The 20,704-nt window shown below is 35.2% G+C and overlaps 3 protein-coding genes across 3 annotated transcripts; 2 read left to right on the forward strand and 1 right to left on the reverse strand.

Annotated features, from left to right (window-relative positions):
* Positions 1 to 915: 915 nt before the first annotated feature.
* LOC108198048 (F-box protein At5g07610) lies at positions 916 to 3,476 on the forward strand. The gene has a single exon (XM_017365830.2). The coding sequence runs from the start codon at positions 931 to 933 to the stop codon at positions 2,083 to 2,085; it is 1,155 nt and encodes a 384-aa protein (XP_017221319.1). The 5' UTR covers positions 916 to 930; the 3' UTR covers positions 2,086 to 3,476.
* Positions 3,477 to 5,241: 1,765 nt separating this feature from the next.
* On the reverse strand, positions 5,242 to 7,822 carry LOC135148431 (uncharacterized). Its single transcript, XM_064083648.1, has 3 exons — positions 7,592 to 7,822; positions 6,314 to 7,375; positions 5,242 to 6,241 (listed from the first exon to the last, which is right to left on the reverse strand). The coding sequence occupies exons 1-3, from the start codon at positions 7,820 to 7,822 to the stop codon at positions 6,146 to 6,148; spliced, it is 1,389 nt and encodes a 462-aa protein (XP_063939718.1). The 3' UTR covers positions 5,242 to 6,145.
* A 3,562-nt stretch (positions 7,823 to 11,384) lies between these two features.
* On the forward strand, positions 11,385 to 12,275 carry LOC135148432 (uncharacterized mitochondrial protein AtMg00810-like). Its single transcript, XM_064083649.1, has one exon. The coding sequence runs from the start codon at positions 11,385 to 11,387 to the stop codon at positions 12,273 to 12,275; it is 891 nt and encodes a 296-aa protein (XP_063939719.1).
* The last annotated feature ends 8,429 nt before the right edge of the window (positions 12,276 to 20,704 follow it).

Raw genomic sequence — 20,704 nt, forward strand, 5'->3', positions numbered from 1 at the left:
CCAAAATATATATTTTGTGTTGGTTAACAATATCTATCTATCTATCTATTCTTGAACACATAATGATTCTTCCCCACACATGCTTGATCTACCCAAGCTATAGCTAAAATAAATACCGATACTTATTAAAACGGTTCTAATTTGGTGACAGAAAGTAACTAATCAAAATGCTGATGAGTGGCCAAATAATAAGGCCATTAGAGCATCTTCAACCATCTAAAACCCTTGGCTAAAAGGTGAGTTGGCATACTTAAAATAAAAAAATTTAGCCAACAGCTCCAAAAACTCAACTCCAACCATGATCAGCTGTTGTCTATAAATTTAGCCAACCTCCTATGAATGGCTAAATTTATCGAACCTCTACAGGTCTGTAAGAAAATTTGTAGGAAGATTGTAAATCATTTATTACCATATTGAACTGATATATTCTATTTTAACAATTTAAAATATTAATAACATACTATTTTTAAATTATAACCAACCAATATAACCAGTACCATTGAAGCAAAATGTCTTACAGGTTCAGCAAATTTTACATAATGTCTTACATGTTCAATTTAGCCAACGATTATAGCCAACACCGTTGGAAATGCTCTTAGGAGAATTGAAGCTTCCTTCTCGTCTTGCGGAAACACAGCGTAGAAAGCCAAGTTCTTGCTCAAACTCAACAAAAAATCCTCGAGACAAAGCGTCTTTTTGTCCTGGTGAGATGAAAATTTTTAGTGCATTTAGCGACCATGGATAAAAATAGAACAAAAAGAGTTTCTGGAGGTTTCAATTCTAATTAGGACTTTTAGAGGAGTGTTTGAGCTGCCCTTGCGAGCGGTTGTTTGAGGGATTGGAAGTTTTCCTAATCCTATTCGGATTCTCTGATTGGATATATATATATACTCACACACACTTATAGATATATATAATCAGTGAATAACCATGTCTATGAACCTCGTTGATTCATCATCTAACGATCCGGTTATTTCAGACGATGACCTTTTGAGTTTGATACTATTGAGAGTCCCTATACCATCAGTTTTGCAATTCAAATCTGTATCAAAACGTTGGCTCTCTATCATCGATACTCCCCGCTTCTCTCTCCTCCGTAATGCTCTCCCTCTCCGAACCTCTGCCCTATTCCTCCTACCCCCTATTTCCTTTTATGGTGTACCCGATATCATCCATTTTGTTCCCCTGGACGACCACACCCACATAACTTCCCCCTTCAGAAACCTCACTTTTCTCGGTGATCCTGGCTTGCTTTCAAAAATACGTATTGTGCATTCTTGTGGTGGACTGTTGTTGTGTTCTTCTGGCCCATTATGTACCTCACTCTCAGAAATTACAGAATACATCTACAACCCCACCACCAATCACTTACGAACCCTTCCTAAACACTGGCCTCTTCATTATGGCAGTGCCTTAGCTTTTGATCCATCAAAGTCACCTCATTACAAGGTTCTTATTTGCGGTTCACCCCCTGATTTGTCTACCGATCACGGCCAGTTTCAGATCTACTCCTCCAAAACTGGGTCTTGGAGGGCCTCCGGTCACCCTTTCAATCTTACATGCAAGGCTGATAAACTTGCTTGGAGGAATAGTGTCTTTTTCAATGGGTGCATCCACTGGATAAGTAATTTGGAATACGGTTGTTCCTATTTTAATCTGGACGAAGAAAGGCTACACACGATGCCCAGACCTCCTGTTGGTCAGGATTTCTTCGTTGGGGTTTCTCAAAACCATTTGCATGTTATTGAGGCTTGTCCTCGTGATAATTCAGTCCAAGTGTACGATATGAAGTATGATTACTCGGGCTGGCTTGTTAAGTACAAGGTTGATCTTTCTCCGGTTTGTCAAGTCTTTCCAGAGATGTACGGTAATTGTAGTTTGGTTAAAGTTCTCTCTCTGGTTAGAAGAGAAAATTTTAAGGATGATTCTTTCTTGGTATTTAAGATACCTGGTAAGGTTATACGCTATAATATCGTGGATAGAACTTTCAAAGCCATATGGGATATTCCCGTACCTGATCCCCTGACGAGTACCCCCGGCGACTTCAAAGCTTTTCAGTACATCGAATCTCTCTCCTACGTGTAAGTGTTGCGTCGCTACTTGCTGGAGCTTTAGCCACTCACTATGGAGTCAGTAATTTATTAGTGTTATCGCTTCACCTTGTACTGAAGCTTCAGCTATATGTTTTCTTTGAGCTTCAATATTTACAAGTTATATAATTTGAGTTTGTCAATGGTTTCATTATTCATTGTCGGACCAGGAATACTTTATGCACTAGGTCGAAGAAGTGAACACTGTTTTGCTAATGTAACGTTTTGGATGCTGATCTTCTTTAAATTAAAATCTGGTCTTCATAATGTTTTATTTTCTATTTTATGAAATATCAAGCAACTTTACGACAATATCTTTTTCTAGTATATGTGTTTGAATAAATCATCTGTGTGTATTTTGGAATGATTCTGATCTCAGAGCTCAATCCACAGAATTCATTCAGAAGAATATTGTGGCGTATTTGTTCAAAAATTGTATGAAATTGACTATCTGTGCTACTGCTAATTTCAACTGAGGGGAGCATGCAGCTTAATTTTATTATCAATGAAGAATATATTCTAACTATACAGAGGAAAACAAAAACTCCCAGACAAAAGAAGTGACCAAAGATAATACTAATTCTTGTTATTGTACTGTGTTTTATTGAATGGTCCGGAGGGTTAAAGCTATTAAGTGTTTGTTTTCTGTGTTGGGACTTCAATTGGAAGTAATTCTGAAAGATTTTTCAAAATTAGTTGATGAGTTTCTTTCATGGTATGAGGTCTAGGACTTAATATATTGGTCGATTGTGGTATGATGCTACTTAACACGGGGTCTAGCAATAAAAAATAATAAATATATATAATTGGCCAGGTTTACAAAAAAAGAACTCTAAATTAGACCGAGGTTTTGATAAGATACGGTACTCTAATAATCTGATATATGTAGATATCATTTGAGTGTCCGTATGAATAAAAATCAAGGGGAAAAAATAACAATTCAGTGGAAAATAAGGCCTTTACCATATTATTATTCATCAAATTTGACTTGTTAAAACATAAACAGAGGACTCAACAGGAGGTGTGGTGATGTTAATAGCATCTTGATTAGAAATATATTTTCTTAAGTGTCATTGCATCTATTATGATATCTCAAATGTGTGGTGAAAGAAGGAAAAAAAATGCTTTACTATATTCTTTGAATTATATAAATATCTAAAATAAGAACTGTATATCTGGCTACGATTAGAGTTTTAAAGTATATTAGCTTGTTAAAGTAATATTAAGTCTTTGATTTGCCTATTAATGACAAGGTTGTGGGATTCATGGGATTTTTCTCTGTTAATTTCAAGGTTCAGATCAGGCAAGTATCCTATTTTCTCTCTTTTCTTTGTACATTCTAATCAGAATTATTTACTACTGAATAGTTTTTTTCCCCCCTCTTATTTTGTTCTTCCTTGTTCTGGAAATTGGGAATAAAAGTTCTGGAAATTGGGATAGATTTATTCTGTCATATCGCATACTTGAACAACTTGTGAAAAAAATATATTCTTTTAAGCGACAATGGTGTTGACTGAAATGAGAAATCATATCGAGTCATATTCAAGTAGCCTACATGGCTAGGTAAACAGGGCAGTATGAATTTAAGCTAAGTTATACTTATAACAAAGTGGTGGGGGTTTTGCATTATTCTTTCCATGTTAGGAGTCTTCTATAAAGGCAAGTTCACTGATTTCGTTTGTTATATGCATATCTACCGGGATCTTTTACTTCAAGTAAGTGTTTTTAAATTCTTTATTGTCTTCATGTGAACTCTCAAGAGTTTGTGAATTTTGTCTTCATGAGAACTGATATTCATTGTTGGGTGTTCTTAATGATTTGTCGACCCCTTTATATCTTGACTTTTGTTTATTACCTTGATTGTTAAGGGGAAAACTCTTATGAGATGGATCATTGAGAAATCTTTTCTTTATCAATATTTCTTATCAGTTTGAGGAATATCATGAACTTTAGTATGAGGAATATCAAATTCTCATTAGAGCTTACTTCAGTATCGTTCTTTACATACTGAAGCCATAAGTGGCTTCCGAAATTTTTGTAGTTAGTGTACTAAAATCTAGTAGAAGTCATTTTTACTTACCCAGAATAATATTCTTGCTGAGCATATCTCTAGCTCACACTTGGTTTTCTTTGTTGTGTTTTCCCCCAGTTAGACATAAGGTAAAAGAAGCATCAAATCCGAGGAAAAAAAAGGAAGAAGTATGTCGATATGCAAAGGTCTATTCATTCTTTGGACTAAAGAGGTAATTTGTTAGTTCTTTAAGGCTTTGTTTGGAACTCGGAAAGTTGGAGGTAGTATACTTTACCATGTAAAATGAAATACAAGGAAAGTAAAGATGGAAGTAAAATGTTTTTCAAAAGTCTCTAAATAACAAAGGATTTACCATTTTACTTCCTATTTTTATTGCTATCCAAACACAACAAGGAATCTATTTTACCTTGTATTTCATTTTACTTGTATAGTTGTATTTCATTTTACTCCCAGCTTTCCGAGATCCAAACACACCCTAAGCAAATAAAAACATGTAGAGTGTATGAAGTGGGCGTATATACATGTAACGAGAATGTTCTTGTAAGATACAGTATTGTAGGTTACTTTGTGATTCCTTGTCTAATTAAAGGACTTTGTAGAATTGTTTATTTAAGACTACGTTATGAGATGTAAGATCAAATCTGGGGAGTTACAAGTTGTTATCAGAGCCATAGCTTATATCTCTAGGTTCCACTAATCTAGGGATATACACTTAAGAGTCCGAACAATCATTAGAGAGAACGAGATAAAGTTTATTTATTAATACCGGAAGCAAAATTCCGTTGAACGTTTCTTTCTTCCTTGTTAACTGTTTCCAATTATTTGACATAGTGGTCATTCTCCAGTCTGCATACGTATCATTTTCTCTTTCACTTATACGTGTTTGGGAACTAATTGGAGACTTTCTATCTTTAGTTGGATCCACAATTCTAGTTTTTTTTTTTCGAAACTTAAACTACTTGTACCAGCATTTGATGTAGCCTCCTAAACTTTCCTGATTCTGAATCTTTCCATATTAGAGTTTTAGGAGAATCATAGAAATGACCCTGCCTTATTATTGTTGGTGGAGTAATGAGTTTTGATGTAAGAGTGATTCCAAGGAGAGAATAGTATGGCATGCTAAACATGAGCATACAAGATCTGGAGCCCAAGAAAATGACTAAGACAATAGTGCACATAAGTAAATGTGAATGAATAAGCATGGGATGAGAGCGATGTCTAAACACCAATCGGTCTAGTTTAGCTTGAGCACCAACCTATCCATAAGACAGTGACATGTATCGTATCCATATTTACACGAAGTTGCACCAATGCCTACTTAACAACATCTGATTTGGCCACTACGCTCGTGACGGATCAGTTAAATCAGAACTTGTTCAGCAGTAACAGAAGTGGGGATTATACTGTGGAGATGACCACTTGAGAGCTTTATATGTCTCTTTCCTCATTCGGAGAAGACCAGATACAGTAGCTACTAGAGTGCCACAGTGGTTGTTGAGATCAGTCTGCAAGATTAAAAGTTTAGAATCCTTCATATATATATTGGAGGATAACTGACGTGTGTCATAAGGTAGTAGAGGAGGGATATCAATGAGTGGGTTTTGATCATATGATTGTCTGAGTCACTTTATTTGATCTTTTTATATATCTACTTTGTGGGGGAGCGGAACATACTCTTTTGCAGTTTCAGATGGATCAACAAATTGCAAGAGGGGAGCCTGCATCCGTTTTCTGATGATGCGTTGGCAGATTTGATGGTAGTGTTTACTGCCAACATTAATTTGATGCGAGTATCTTTAGGTACTTGGGATGAGCCTTAGGTACTCAGTATTGGTTGTATGTATCCGGATGTTAACTATGGGAGTGTGACTAAAAACATAAAAATATATGATAAGCAAAATTAGGCCAATCTCTGGGGAAGGTGAATAGAAGAAGGTAGTAGTAAGTAATTAACAGAAAGGAGAGTATTTGGAGTTAATGTGCGAGAGTTAAGCTTTAACTTGGTAGGTGTGTTTGTCCTGGATTAAGATGAATTGTAGAAGGGGAGTTGAATATAATTTACCGATTCTTTGACTGGTTTTCCTTCAAATATGAAGTGACAGCAGTCTCCAGAATTTGCCTGCAACATTAGTTAAATTATCATGTAGTTCTTGTCATATTTCAGGGGAAACACCAAAACCTGCAACCTTACCGCAGCTTTTAGCTCTGTGGCTGTTTCTCGGTTGCCTATGAAATCTGTTAAGGTATAAGGCCGATACGTGTCTGCCCAAGTGAATGGCTTCCTTTTACCCTCAGTATCACTTTGTTCTGTTGGGTTCATCTCTTTTGTTTCTGATGTTTCTGCTGGCTGTGATACTTGTGGTACTGGTGGAAGTTGTGTTTGTGACGTTTGTAGCTGTGATGGTGCTGCATGGTCTGTTGGTAAATCTCTCTCCCTCAATGGCTTCCCCTCGTTAAAAAGATGGGCTACGTTGCTTTTAGTTAAGGTGCTTTTAACTTCTTTCCCGGAATCTCTGTCCTTTGAAATTCTTGATTGTGATGATGAGGAAGAAGATGAAACATATTTCTTTACCTTGTTTTTGAAAAAGAAGCAAAACGTTCCTAATTGTTGCATCCTGACAATGAAACTTGATCTAGTGCTGGAGGTAACAGAAGCTGCCTCATGGATCTCAATCACTGGAACTTTTTCCTTCTTGATATCTAGAGTAAAGTCAGTCAGCCCTACATAATAAGGACTAATATGAAAATACCTCTTCTCCTCTAGAATTGCATTCCTTCTATTAAATTCCTCGAGGCTTGATTCTGTTAGATCTGAGCTCTTCTTTTTTGTAAAGAATCTGGTGGCTTTCTGGGACCAAGTAGATCCTTTACTTGTAGCGCTACTATCAGAGGATTGGTCAGGTGGGAAGATATCTGGCTTAGAGTGACTGGGAGTTGACTCGTGGCCAGTGGTTGGAATTTTTTCTTTATGGATGTCTAGAGTGAAGTCAGTGAGCCCTTTATAGTAAGGACTACTGGCAGTATAACCCTTCTCCTGTAGAACTGCATTCCTTTTGTTTAATTCATCAAGGCTTTCTTTGTTTAGTTCTAAGTTATTCTTTCCGGAAAAGAGTTTGGCTACTTTTCTGAACCGGCTGTTGCCTCCTGGAATGGTGCTAGGCTGGGCAGACTGGTCTGTCGAGAGAACATCTTTTTCAAACTTATCAGAATTTGCCTCGTAAAACTCGATTGCTGGACTTTTTTCTTTGTTGATCTAGACTGAAATCAGTAAGACCTTTATAATAAGGACTTCTTCTAGTGTACCTCTTTTCTTCTAGAACTGCATTGATTTCCTCAAGACTTTGTCCAGCTATGTCAGAGTTCTTTATTCTTGTTGAGATTTTGTCTTTTGCAATGATGCTTTCTGCTAGGCCCGAAAAGCTTCCGTCTTAGAAAAGGCAGAGGAAGCTGCCTCATTGATATCGATTACCTGAACCTTTTCTTTATTGATATCTAGAGTGAAGTCTGTGAGCTCCTTGTAGTAAGGACTGCTAGAAGTTGAATACCTCCTCTCTTCGAAGACTGCATTCCTTTTTTTAAACTCCTCGAGGCTTTCTTTAGGTAATTCTGAGTTCCCTTTTTTGGCCGAGATTCTGCCTTTTTTCAACCAAGTAGTGTTTTTCGCATGAGGGGCTAAAATGGGAAGCATCATGGATTCCATTTAATAGAACTTTTTCTGTATCAATATCTAGACTGAAATCTGTGAGACTTGTCTATAACAACAAGCCTTCTCTTGTACTCCTCAAGTTTGTTAAAAGTTAAACTTGATTAGTCTGATTCATGTATCTAGTATGTTATTAAGTTCATGCATGTGTGTTGATGTCTAGTTCAGTGAATTAAGGAAGACCAGGAGCTAATCTTTATTACTTATTCATGTACCCAACTTGCTGCTGAAACTATAAATTGGCAGTCCTACAATCATTTCTAATATATAAGAAAAAGTTTGTTATATATCAGTAGTCTCCAGTTTTTCAGAATATATAATTTCTTCTGTTTGTTTGCCAACAGAGTGGCATCAGAGCAAGGTTAAAAAAGAATGAGTAATTCGTTTCCTTTTGTTGTGCCTAAACTTACAAAGGAAAACTATGGTCATTGGTGTCTTCGCATGAAAGCACTGCTGGGCTCACAGGATGTGTGGGATACTGTTGACAAAGGTGTTCAAGAACCAGAAAATGAAGCTGCCTTGAATCAAAATCAAAAGAATGCGTTGCAGCAAATCCGGAAGAAAGATCAGCATGCTCTTTCCATCATCCACATGGGCTTAGATGAATGTTTGAGAAAGTTGCTGGAGCCACAAAGGCAAAAGAAGCCTGGGAGATACTCGAGAACAATTTCAAGGGAATTGATAAAGTAAAAAAGGTTCGTCTTCAAACTCTACGTGGTGAATTTGAAGCATTACAAATGAAGGAAACTGAATCAGTCCAAGACTATTTCACAAGAGTATCGTCAGTGGTCAATCAAATGAAGCGCTACGGAGAGAAGATTGATGATGTACGTGTTAACGATAAAATTCTCAGATCTCTAAACACTAAGCTACAGCTTGTTGGAGTCTCCATTGAAGAAGCAAAATGATACGGAAACCATGACGGTAAATCAACTCATGGGATCTTTACAAGCATATGCAGAAAGACTAATAAAGAAAGAAGAGCCAGATTCTCATGCACTTCAAACTAATGTCTCATATAGAGAAGATAATATGAAGGAGCAGGATCAATTCCAAAGAAGAGTACAAAATCGTGGACGAGGAAGAGGCCGTGGCAGAAGTGGAAGTTTTGCTCGAGGTCGTGGTCGTGGCCGTTCTACTGAAACCCAAACTTTTAATAATGAAAGGACATCCAACTACTCAAGAGGACGTGGGTATCAGGTTCCTAGAAGAGGTGGAGGCAGAAGGTATGACAAATCAAACATTCAATGTTATGCTTGCACAAAATATGGTCATTATGCCAATGAATGTAGGAATTCCAATGTTAAAAAAGTTGAGCGGGCCAATTATGTTGAAGCAAAGGAGGAGGAAGAATTACTTTTGCTAATGGCAACAAGAGAAGAACAAGATAGAAAAGTATGGTATCTTGATACAGGAGCAGCAAATCACATGAGTGGCAACAAGGAGCTGTTTTCAACTTTTAATGAAATGGTGACGGGAAATATTGTTTTTGGAGACAACACCAAAGCACCAATCCGAGGAAAAGGTGATGTTCTTATTCGGTCCAGAACTGGAAATCATATTCTAATTTCTCAAGTTTATTATGTTCCTAATTTGAAGACAAATTTATTGAGTTTGGGACAATTAGTTGAGATGGGTTAGGATATTCACATGAAAGACAATCATTTGACTTTGAAAAATGATTTGAATATGCTAATCGCAAAAGTCCCAATGGCAAAAAATAGAATGTTTTTGCTAAATATTAAAGTTGATCATCCAAAGTGCTTGAAAACTTGTGTTGAAGACACTTCATGGATTTGGCACTTGAGATTTGGCCATCTTAGTTTTGAAAGTCTAAAGTTATTATCAAATGCAAACATGGTGTATGGTCTGCCCAGAATCAATCATCCTAATCATATGTGTGAAGGATGTCTTCACGGCAAGCAATCAAGAAGAAGCTTCCCACAGAAGGCGAATTTCCGAGCAACAAAGCCGCTGGAACATGTTCATGCTGATATATGCGGACCCATCAGACCTTCATCATATGGTAAAGCAAATTATTTTTTGCTTTTTATTGATGATTTTTCTCGCAAAACATGGGTATATTTTTTGAAGACAAAAGATCAAGCTTTTGGTGCTTTTAAGGAATTCAAAGCTCTTGTGGAAAAGGAAATGGGTTGTTACATCAAAACTTTAAGAACTGATCGAGGAGGAGAATTTACATCAACTGAATTTAATCAGTTTTGCAAAGATAATGGAATTCATCGATTTCTTACTGTTCCACGAACACCACAGCGAAACGGTGTTGTGGAGCGCAAGAACAGAACCATTTTAAACATGGTTCGTAGCATGCTTAAAAGCAAAAATTTGCCAAAGGAGTTCTGGGCTGAGGCAGCAGCATGTGCTGTATATTTGTCAAATCTGGCAGCATCAAAAAGTGTTCAGGGTGTGACTCCTGAACAGGCTTGGAGTGGTAAAAAGCCCACAGTTTCGCACTTGCGCGTCTTTGGAAGCATTGCCTACATACATGTTCCTGATGAAAAAAGATCAAAGCTTGAACCTAAAAGTGAAAAGCGTGTTTTCATTGGCTACGATCCAGGTACAAAAGGTTACAAGTACTATAATCCCGTTAGTAAAAAAATTACTATCAGTAGAGATGCTCAATTTGATGAAAAAAGTTGTTGGAATTGGAATATCCCTCAAGATGAAGAATTTGTGGTTTTTCCTCTCCTGGAAGAAGAATCAGTTGAAATAGAAAATGCAGCGACACCACCTCACTCACCTAATGTTTCTCAATCATCTGGTAATGATGAATCTTCTGAAGGGCCAGTTCGTACAAAAAGACTTTCTGATATTTATGCAGAAGCAAGTGAGGTTGATAATCCAAGTTCCTATATCGATGATAATCCAAGTTGTTTCTGTTTATTTGCTGAAACAGAGCCACTGAATTTTGAAAGTGCGGAAATGAATAAAGATTGGAAGCATGCTATGGATGATGAAATTAAAGCAATAAAAAGAAATGATACATGGGAGCTTGCTACACTTCCTAAAGGTCATAAAGCAATTGGCACGAAATGGGTATATAAAGTGAAGAGGAATGCGCAGGGAGTTGTGGAGAAAAATAAAGCGAGACTTGTCGCCAAGGGATATAGTCAGAAGCATGGAATTGACTATGAAGATGTATTTGCCCCTGTTGCACGCTTGGAAACGATTCGATTAATTATCTCCATGGCTGCTCAAAACATGTGGAATATATTCCAAATGGACGTCTGCGTTTTTAAACGGCCATCTCGAAGAGGAAGTATACATCCAACAACCTGAAGGATACATTATTAAAGGTCATGAAGACAAAGTCTTGAAGTTAAAGAAGGCATTGTACGGACTGAAGCAAGCGCCTCGCGCGTGGTATAGCCGGATCGATAAGTATTTTCGAGATCATGGTTTTATCAAGTGTCCAGATGAGCATGCCCTCTATATTAAAAATGATGGGAATGGAGGTTTTATGTTAGTATGTTTGTATGTAGATGATTTGATATTCACGGGAAATAATGCACAGTTGATTGAATAGTTTAGAAGGGCAATGACGCTGGAGTTTGAAATGACAGACCTTGGTCTCATGTCCTACTATTTAGGAATGGAAATACAACAAAAAGGAAATCAAATTTTTGTTTCCCAGAAAGGTTATGCAGAAAAGATTCTTAAAAATTTCAGGATGGACAATTGTCAGCCCACAAGTACTCCAATTTCTTGTGGAACCAAGTTGTCTAATTTTGATGGCAGTGCCAAAATCGATCCATCACTTTTTCGAAGTCTTGTTGGAAGCCTCAGATATCTAACATGCACACGACCTGATATCCTTTATGGCGTTGGTCTGATCAGTAGATATATGGAAACACCTACTATCACTCACATGAAAATGGCGAAAAGGATACTGCGTTACGTCAAAGGTACTCCTGAATATGGTCTGACTTATTCTCCATCTACACATTTTAAACTTTATGGATATAGCGATAGCGATTGGGGAGGAGATGTTGATGATCGCAAGAGCACTACTGGGTTTATATTCTTCCTGGGAGACACTGCTTTCACCTGGTGCTCAAAGAAACAGCCTATAGTGACTCTCTCCACTTGTGAAGTTGAGTATGTTTCTGCTGCATCATCAGTTTGTCATGCAATATGGTTGAGAAGATTACTAAAGATGATTCACATTCCTCAAGAAGAAGCAACACCCATATACGTTGATAACAAGTCTGCCATTGCGTTGGCAAAGAATCCTGTTTTTCATGATCGCAGTAAACATATCGACACGAGATATCACTACATAAGAGAATGTGTTGAAAAGAAAGTAGTGGAGCTGACCTATATCAAGACAAATGATCAGATTGCGGATATTTTCACAAAGCCGTTAAAATTTGAAGATTTTGTTAGACTGCGTGCTTGGATTGGAGTTACAAAAAGAGATCAAGTTTAAGAGGGGGTGTTAAAAGTTAAACTTGATTAGTCTAATTCATGTATCTAGTATGTTATTAAGTTCATGCATGTGTGTTGATGTCTAGTTCAGTGAATTAAGGAAGACCAGGAGCTAATCTTTATACTTATTCATGTACCCAACTTGCTGCTGGAACTATAAATTGGCAGTCCTACAATCATTTCTAATATATAAGAAAAAGTTTGTTATATATCAGTAGTCTCCAGTTTTTCAGAATATATAATTTCTTCTGTTTGTTTGCCAACAAAGTTTTGCTTTAGTTAACTCTGACTTCTTTCCTGTTAAGAGTTCAGTTGGGCTTTTAGGCCAAGTGGTTCCTTTAGCAGAGGTACTAGTCTGAGGTGACTGTTGAGACGAGTGAAATTCAGGTGAACATAGGGCTACTTGTGTTATGAATCCATCAGGTGCAGTTATGGAACATGCTCGGCATTGAAAAGCAAAAGCTTTAGAAAACTTTTTTAGGTTAATGAGGGAGATGAAATATATACATACAGGTATGGCATGGGAGCTGTCAGGTGTTTTTGTTTCGGTTTTTAGGTGAAAACATCAGTATCTCGTGATGAAACCGAGAAGGTGCAGAGTTTTTAATTTAAAAGAGAATCTGAATATGATGTAAACAATGTTTGTAGATTGGATGTAGTAAATGATATAAATATTAGTGCCTACCTGTACCTCTTTGTAGTTTCTGTTATACCTGAACTGCTCAAGATTCATTGTTTTGTCTGCTTGCATCAGCTGTGAATATTGTTAGCGCTTGTGAAACTCAATTATCAGGAGTATATATTTTCGTAAAATTATCCTGATAGTAATACGAAGATAGCGAATATCATATCACAAGTAAAGGTAAATAAATGATAGAGAAATATAACTTTTAGGAGTATAGAGAACTTGTTTGTCCATAGTGTATGTAGTTTTGTGTTGTGATCTTGTTTCGTTTTAAGGTGATTTTTGTCGTGGAGATTCATAATCCGACCGTTAATGTGAAAGTTATTAATCTAACGGTTGTTGTTTAATCAAATAAAACAATTACAGACAAAAATATAGAACAGTAAAAAATGCGGGGAGTTGCGCACAATACACACGCATACATAGACTGCCTGTGACAGAGAGAGCGAGCGAATGAGCAACCAGAAGGAAAAGGTGAAACAGGAAGGTTATCACAAGCATAGATTTTCAGATTTGAACTTCTGTACGTGGATTATCGCGAGCATCGAGTAGGACATCTTGGAAAAAGGTACTAATTATCACCATTTCTTTGATTTCAACTTGTTTTCCATGAAAAATTGTAGAAGATATAAACGTATGTATGTTTTTTGTAGATTAGGTATGATTCTATATGCATATGTCTTTGTAAGATTGAATTAATTTCATAGATTTGATTTTATATATGAATTAGCTAATTAATTCGATTTTTATGTGTATTGTTTAGAAATTTAGGGTTCTGACCATTTTTTTGTAAAATTGTGGTTCTAGAGTAGAAGCATTGATGTAGTTTTATGAAATTAGTTCTGTATGAATTTATTTATCGGTTTTCTTTTTGTTTTATAATTAATGTTCTGTAATAGAATCAAAATTTGTGAAGTTGTGCTTCTACAGTGGAAGCATATGTATTTCCTGTCTTTATTGACTAGTTAATGCTGAGATTAAGGGAGTTGTGCTTCTATAGTAGCACTATTTTTATTTTTCATTTTAGTCCATATATTGTAATTCTACTATAGAAGCATATTTTTTGTGTTAGAAACATAGAATTTATGTGCGTAGATTTTGATTCCGCAGTAGAATCATTTTTTTTGTACTTTTATATTGTTGCGTGTAGATTCTGATTCTAGTATAGAAGAATATTTCATGTGCGTAGATTTGATTCTATTATGGAAGCAGATATATAATGATTTTAGTATAATCATATATTTTTATTTTTTTAGAATTATTAAGAATATTCGTACATTGTTATGTTATGGTTTTATAATAAAATAAATATGATTCTGTAGTAGAATAAGTAGCGGAATGATTCTATAGTAAAATCATATATTCCTATGTTTTAGAATATTTGTGTAGTTATCTTATGATTCTAGAGTAGAACAAAGCCTTCTTTAGGCTTTGAATTATTAAATTTCTAAATAGAATCTCTCTTTCCAGCACAGGTTTGTTTACTTCCCATGTTCTCCTCAATTACTTCAATCACACACACACACACAACTACATATGAGACTGATTCTACTTTTGGTGCAACTAAGATTTTAGTAAAATTATTAACATGATTTGCACCAAACAGGAAGTTAATTGTTATGAGGTGCTGCAATGTGTGACCAAACGACGTGTCCGTACATGTGGAGATTGACGGTAATGTTACAAAGACGGGCAAAGGGTGTTAAATTGTAGGTGAACAGTGTTGATTCATTGGTGAACTGCAAAGAGGATCATTATCCTTTTGGTGCAGTGTTGGGGAGTTCTCTGATGTAGTTTTCAGTGCTTGAAGCTCTTCTAGTGTGGCTAAACTTCTGACATTTGTGATTCTGGCGTTGCTTTAGGCTCGGAACTCGGGCACTGTAAAGTAAGTGTTATTTTAAGGATTCAAATTTGTTCTGTTATTTTGATCCGTCGTCTGTCAGCTTCTGGGTTCTATTTGTTTGCCAATTGATATAAACCTTATTGTTTTTAAGTAACTCTAAATTACAATGAAACAGATTAAATATATACAAAGTAAATTTTAAGAGCAATTCCAACAATGTCTTAAATTGATGTCCTAAGTTAGAATTTAAGGCATTTGGATGAAATGTCTATTTGGAAAATATATCAAAAAGATGTCCTAAATCACTAGGACACTATTTTTTATTGTATTTATAAGGCACTTGTTAGGACATTGTTGGACTTGCTCTAAGGGCACAAAACATACAAGTTATATCAGTTTTATTACCATCAGATCCCTTAAGATCCTTTTTTTATTCATCGGCTGATGTCATGGTTTACTCCTGTAAGTGTTTTTGTATTGTGTTGGTGTTTTATAGAATGTAACTGCTAAGAACAGCCATATAACAAGATAATATGTGTACCTTTATTTTAAGCGCTCTTCATGGTCTGAAATTCCTAGAAGTTCAAATCTCTATGGTCAGAGTTTACCTGGAAAAGTTTCCTTTAGTGAGAATTGAGGAAGTGTGGCAGACACAGTGGCTCTGCTTTTAGTTCCAACAAGTCGTTTCCATGTGAATCTGAACTCATGCACATGAAGAGCAAGTCCAGGCTGATTGATCCACCGGAGCAAAATGACAGTTTTAAGAGAATCATGAAGTCTGGTGGATGTATAGAGGAAGAAAGTGATGCTCATGATGACGATCCTCATGTGAAGGAAGATTTTCCAGAGGAGTTTAATATGAACAAGTTTAGTAAGTGGGCTGTCATTCAGTTTTTTTTGCATGATTTATATATTTATATGATCTTTCGTCGAACTTTCTGATTTGGTCCTTTTATCAGTCAAGTTTATTTTGAAGCCTGATCCTGGAAATTCACAGGATTAATAGTAGAAGCATATATGTGTTAGTAATAATGTGGAGTAGTGGCTGCATAGTAGAATCTTATATATATATTTGGTTCTATAATTAATCTGATCATATGAGTTTTGGTTCTATAGTAGAAGCATATGTGTGTTAGTAATAAAATGTCTTATTTCTTTATTAATCAAGGCTTCTGTCATAGAAACAAATTGTATAAAATTTGTGACTCTAGAGTAGAAGCGTCTATGTTTTAGTTAATTAAAGGACTAATTATCTGTATGGATTTAAGGTCCTATGATAGAACCAAAATTTAAGGTCCTATTAGTATAGAAGAACTATTTAAGGTTCTATAGTAGAACCAAATTTACTCTAGACCTGTTTATTAGATTTGTGTAACTAGTATCAAAATGCTAAATTACATAGTAACTCATACTGTTCTACATTGGAATACAGGCCTAAATATTGCTGGAGGAAAAAAAAAGGAGGCCTAAATCTGAAAAATAACAAAAACAAGAGTGAAAACACATATATTTTTACTTTATATACCACTTCAAATAACACAAAAATTGCGATATGATTTTAGCATTCTTGTTTAGCAAATCTTATAAATCTGCTAACACTCTCTTCACTGTTGCAGGACTCTCAGCCAAGGACAAATACGGGGACAGGTAACCTTTGTAGTAAGAATCTCCATTAGGAAGAAGACTTAAACGCCTGAATTGAATACAGAAATAACAAATAAGGAAACAGAAGGAATTACACGAGAGAATTAAGATATCAACTGCATTGAAATAAACTACACTAATATTTGTAAGCACTTTCAGATGCATAAATGTTTGAAGTTTCTTATGATATACCATAAAAATGTTGGTCCCATTTGAATTTATGATAATTATATAGTTAGATAGTATATCTTATCTATTTTAAAATTTATTATTCAGTAATTTGAAATTTTGAAATGAATAGTTCTTAATTTGTAGTAAAAATTTTGTTAATTTGATGACAAAAAAGTCAGACATGACTAATATTTTGTGGTGGGAATTAAAAAGATCTGGCATACTGACCATTTATGTTTTCCTCCTTTGAATATCTCTGAATAAATTTCTGTTGCAAATTGTGGAGAAGTCACAAACTATCAACTCAAAAGTTACTTCTTCTGGAGCCTTGATCATCTTTATAGCTTCGCCAATTCCATTATATTTTACATCATAAACTTCAAAGCCAAATACTTTATTTGACCAAGCTAGACAGGCAAAAAGTGTGGACTGTGGAAGGACAGGGGGATCACCTTCATCCATCTTCAAGTTCAAGAAGTTTCGCTGGAACAACAATACTTCTAACTGGAGAAACAATTACAACTGCTCCTTCACATCCTGAAACTGTCACGCATAATATCACATTTTGGACATATGGGTTCACAATAGATGATGGTCCTTTGCGGAGGATGGATGATCCAGAAAATGCATCCTTCTTAAAGGTACTATAAGTTTTTCATAAAGGAATTTTATGTGTTTGTGCTTGTTTATAGCGTCTATAGTAGAATCACATGAGAATTTATATGTGTTTACTAGATCCGGCTTTTTGATCATGTATGTGTATGTATTGTTGTTTTTGATCCTATAGTAGAAGCACTATTTTTATATTTCATTGTTTTGTGTATATTGTAATTTTACTATAGAAGCAATATCTTTTGTGTTAGAGTCATAAATTTATGTGTGTAGATTTTGATTCTAGAGTAGAAGCATTTTTTTTGTACCTTTTTTATTGTTGTGTGTATATTGTGATTCTAGTATAGAAGAATTATTTCATGTGCGTAGATTTTGATTCTATTGTGGAAGCAGATTTATAATGATTTTGTAGTATAATCATATATTCATATTTTTCTAGAATTATTAAGGATATTTGTACTGTGTTCCGTTATGGTTCTATAGTAAAAAAAATATGATTCAGTAGTAGTATAAGTAGCGAAATGGTTTTGAAATAAAACGAAATCCATTCTTACCACATGCTTTTAATTTCATATATTCGTATTTTCTTAGATTTTTTCAGAATATTTGTGTAGTATGTAATCTTATGATTTCATTATATCCGAGTCCTGATTTCTCAGATTTTCATAAGTTTAATTAGTTTAGCCAGATGCAAGTGATCGGACAAGGCTTGGTAACAGATTTGATTTTGCTAAGATTTCAACGTGACTGCTGCTGCAGGGTATTGCAGAGGTGGGCTGATCATGTCTGGCACGTTGAACATAACATTTGGAGGTATCACTTGCTCTTCGAGTCCACGGTCTTAATCCATGCCTAAGCTACTTCCTTTTCTGGCTTTTACTAGACTTAATTCTCTGTTGAATGCAGGGCTATGATATTGTATGTGGTAGCTGGTGCATTCTCAAGGCGTTGGTGGCACTTTGTGAGGCGTAACAACCAGAAGCAGCTGCCATGTTCATAGTTGCTTTCCATTAAATCCAAAAGGCATTGGCATCTGATTCTGAATCCAATGACGAATCAGGTCCAGCTGTCAAGGAACCTGTGCCTACCTTGCCAAGGTTGAACTCAGATAATGAAGATGTTATCGCTGTAGGAGAATATTATGGAGAAGATGAAGATGTTATCGCTATTAGATAATGAAGAGGTATCGGGGTTTCTAATCATTTTTATAGGTGTCTAGTTAAGTCAACTGAGCAACCTTGCTCGCGAAAGCAACATAACAAATATAATCATTGAGGCTGATCGGCTTCACACAATGTTTCTTGCTATGGATGATGCCAAAGCTGTACTCATTAAATTGGCAGATCGATTACATAATATTATGACACTAGATGCATTACTAGTAACTAAGTAAAAGAGGTTTGCTAAAGAAACATTGGAGAATTTCTCTCCTCTTGCTAATCGCTTAGGAATTTCTAGTTGGAAAGAGTAGATTGAGAATCTTTGTTTTAAATATCTATATTCTGGTCAGCACGAACACCTGTCATCCCAACTTGTGAGATCATTTGACGAGGCAAAAATCACTTACTCTGCTGAGAAGCTGGGCCAATCTCTAAAGGATGAAGGCATTTGTTCTCTCAGGGCGGCACAAAAGGTTGTATAGCATCTACTGCAAAATGTTGAAGTATGTTGTCTTCTTTACTCTTAATACTAACAACAAAGAATATTAGTAGTATAAGATAGTTTCTTAAAAGTTGTTATGCAAGTCTCTTGGTTGATGGCTTATTTGTAGAGTTGAGGTTAGTCTACGTGTCTGCTCACCATGAAAGCATAATTATTTTCCTCCCAATCACAATGTAAATATATGTGAACCATAGACTTTTGTTTGTGCATTTGTATGTATTTAATTCCACGGTATCTTTAGCTACAGCTTGAATTTTTTTTTCCCTGTTCTAATAGGTATTCTATATCTCATTATTGATGTGTTACTTTGTGCAGAAAGAATCTAACAGTGGATGAAGTTCATGACATAAAGAGCTGAGGCCAAAGCTAAATCATGAGCCTATGCTGCAAGCTAAATACGGGTGATGTTGTAGAAGCTTATGATTCTATTTTGTGAATTTGTTTGTTCCAGATGTTGGACTTCATGAACCAGAAATGCTCTGTTCCTGGGAAGTTTCTGCCGGTTGGTTTAACTTTCGAAATGTATGAAATAGAAGCAATTTTCGATTTAAGTTATATACCCTGCAACACTTGCCTACCATATATTAAAGAAACTCACTTATTTATCTAGATTGACTTTGTTTTCTAGATTTTAGAATTAGTTTAACACTAATTATTATTAAATGGTTTGTTATTAATTGTATGTTCTAGGTGAAGCAGCTGGAATGAAGGGTTATAAAGTAAAGGATATATTACAGTTAAACCTTTTAAAGTAATAACGTTGGAACCAACGAAAAAAATTATTTTATCGAGTTTATTTACTTTATTGAGGGTAAAAATACACTATTTACATTATATTGGGAATAAAAAAAAATTATTATTTTAGTGAGGATATCACTTTATCGATTATTACTTAATCGAGTTTCAAATGTACCCCAAACTGCAGCAGCTATGGACTCAATAATAGCAAGTGATCTCCGCACACTGGTTTTGTACACACCTGGCAACTCAGAGAAGAAGGAAGTGCCAAATTTTCTTGTAAATTTAAGAACCAATTTTTTTTGCAAATTTAGCATATTTTCGATACATGGATTAGCAATTTAACATTATCAGGAGTTTGGTATTCCAATCAGGAGTTAGTCAGATCACCACTTCCATCTTTTGGTGTATAGGTAATTAGGCATTTTGTAAAGAGACTCTTTGGTAATTTATCCATACACATTCAAGTTCAAGTTGATGATGAAATTTTCCTACTTTAGGAAAACTTACGGGGTCATAATAATTTAATCATAAACATTTGCAAGCTTATTTATTTTTTTGTTATAAATCGTAAAGAATTTTCTTGCAAATTTCCAATAAAATTTCCTTGCTAGTTTGGTTCTACACCTGATTCAACACTTTTGAATTTATAATATGTCAATTGTACATTATGATTCTATATTAGCATCATATCCAGACAAGAATTATAAATAAAAATATGCCAAAAAATTAATAATTTATGTTATATATTCTACACAAAAATTAAAAACTAAATATGGTTCTATAAATGAATTAATAATAAAATCTTGACTTAAAGTAATTACGGTTTACGCTCGAGTGATTAGGTCCTAAAGGCCTTAAACTCTCGGTCTTAAACCTTAACCATCAGCCAATTTAAATTCAAGTATAAATTATTCATTCTAAAATCAAAAAATGAACCCTCAAATATTAACAACTGTTAATTTACGTTCAAATTATTACTTTACTAAACTGTTAATTTACATTAGTGTCTTGATTCTACAACCTATATACTATTTCAATTAGGACTTGTTAAAAAGATTACATCATAAAACCA

Source organism: Daucus carota, chromosome 8, assembly GCF_001625215.2.
Source record: "Daucus carota subsp. sativus chromosome 8, DH1 v3.0, whole genome shotgun sequence".
NCBI lineage: Eukaryota > Viridiplantae > Streptophyta > Magnoliopsida > Apiales > Apiaceae > Daucus > Daucus carota.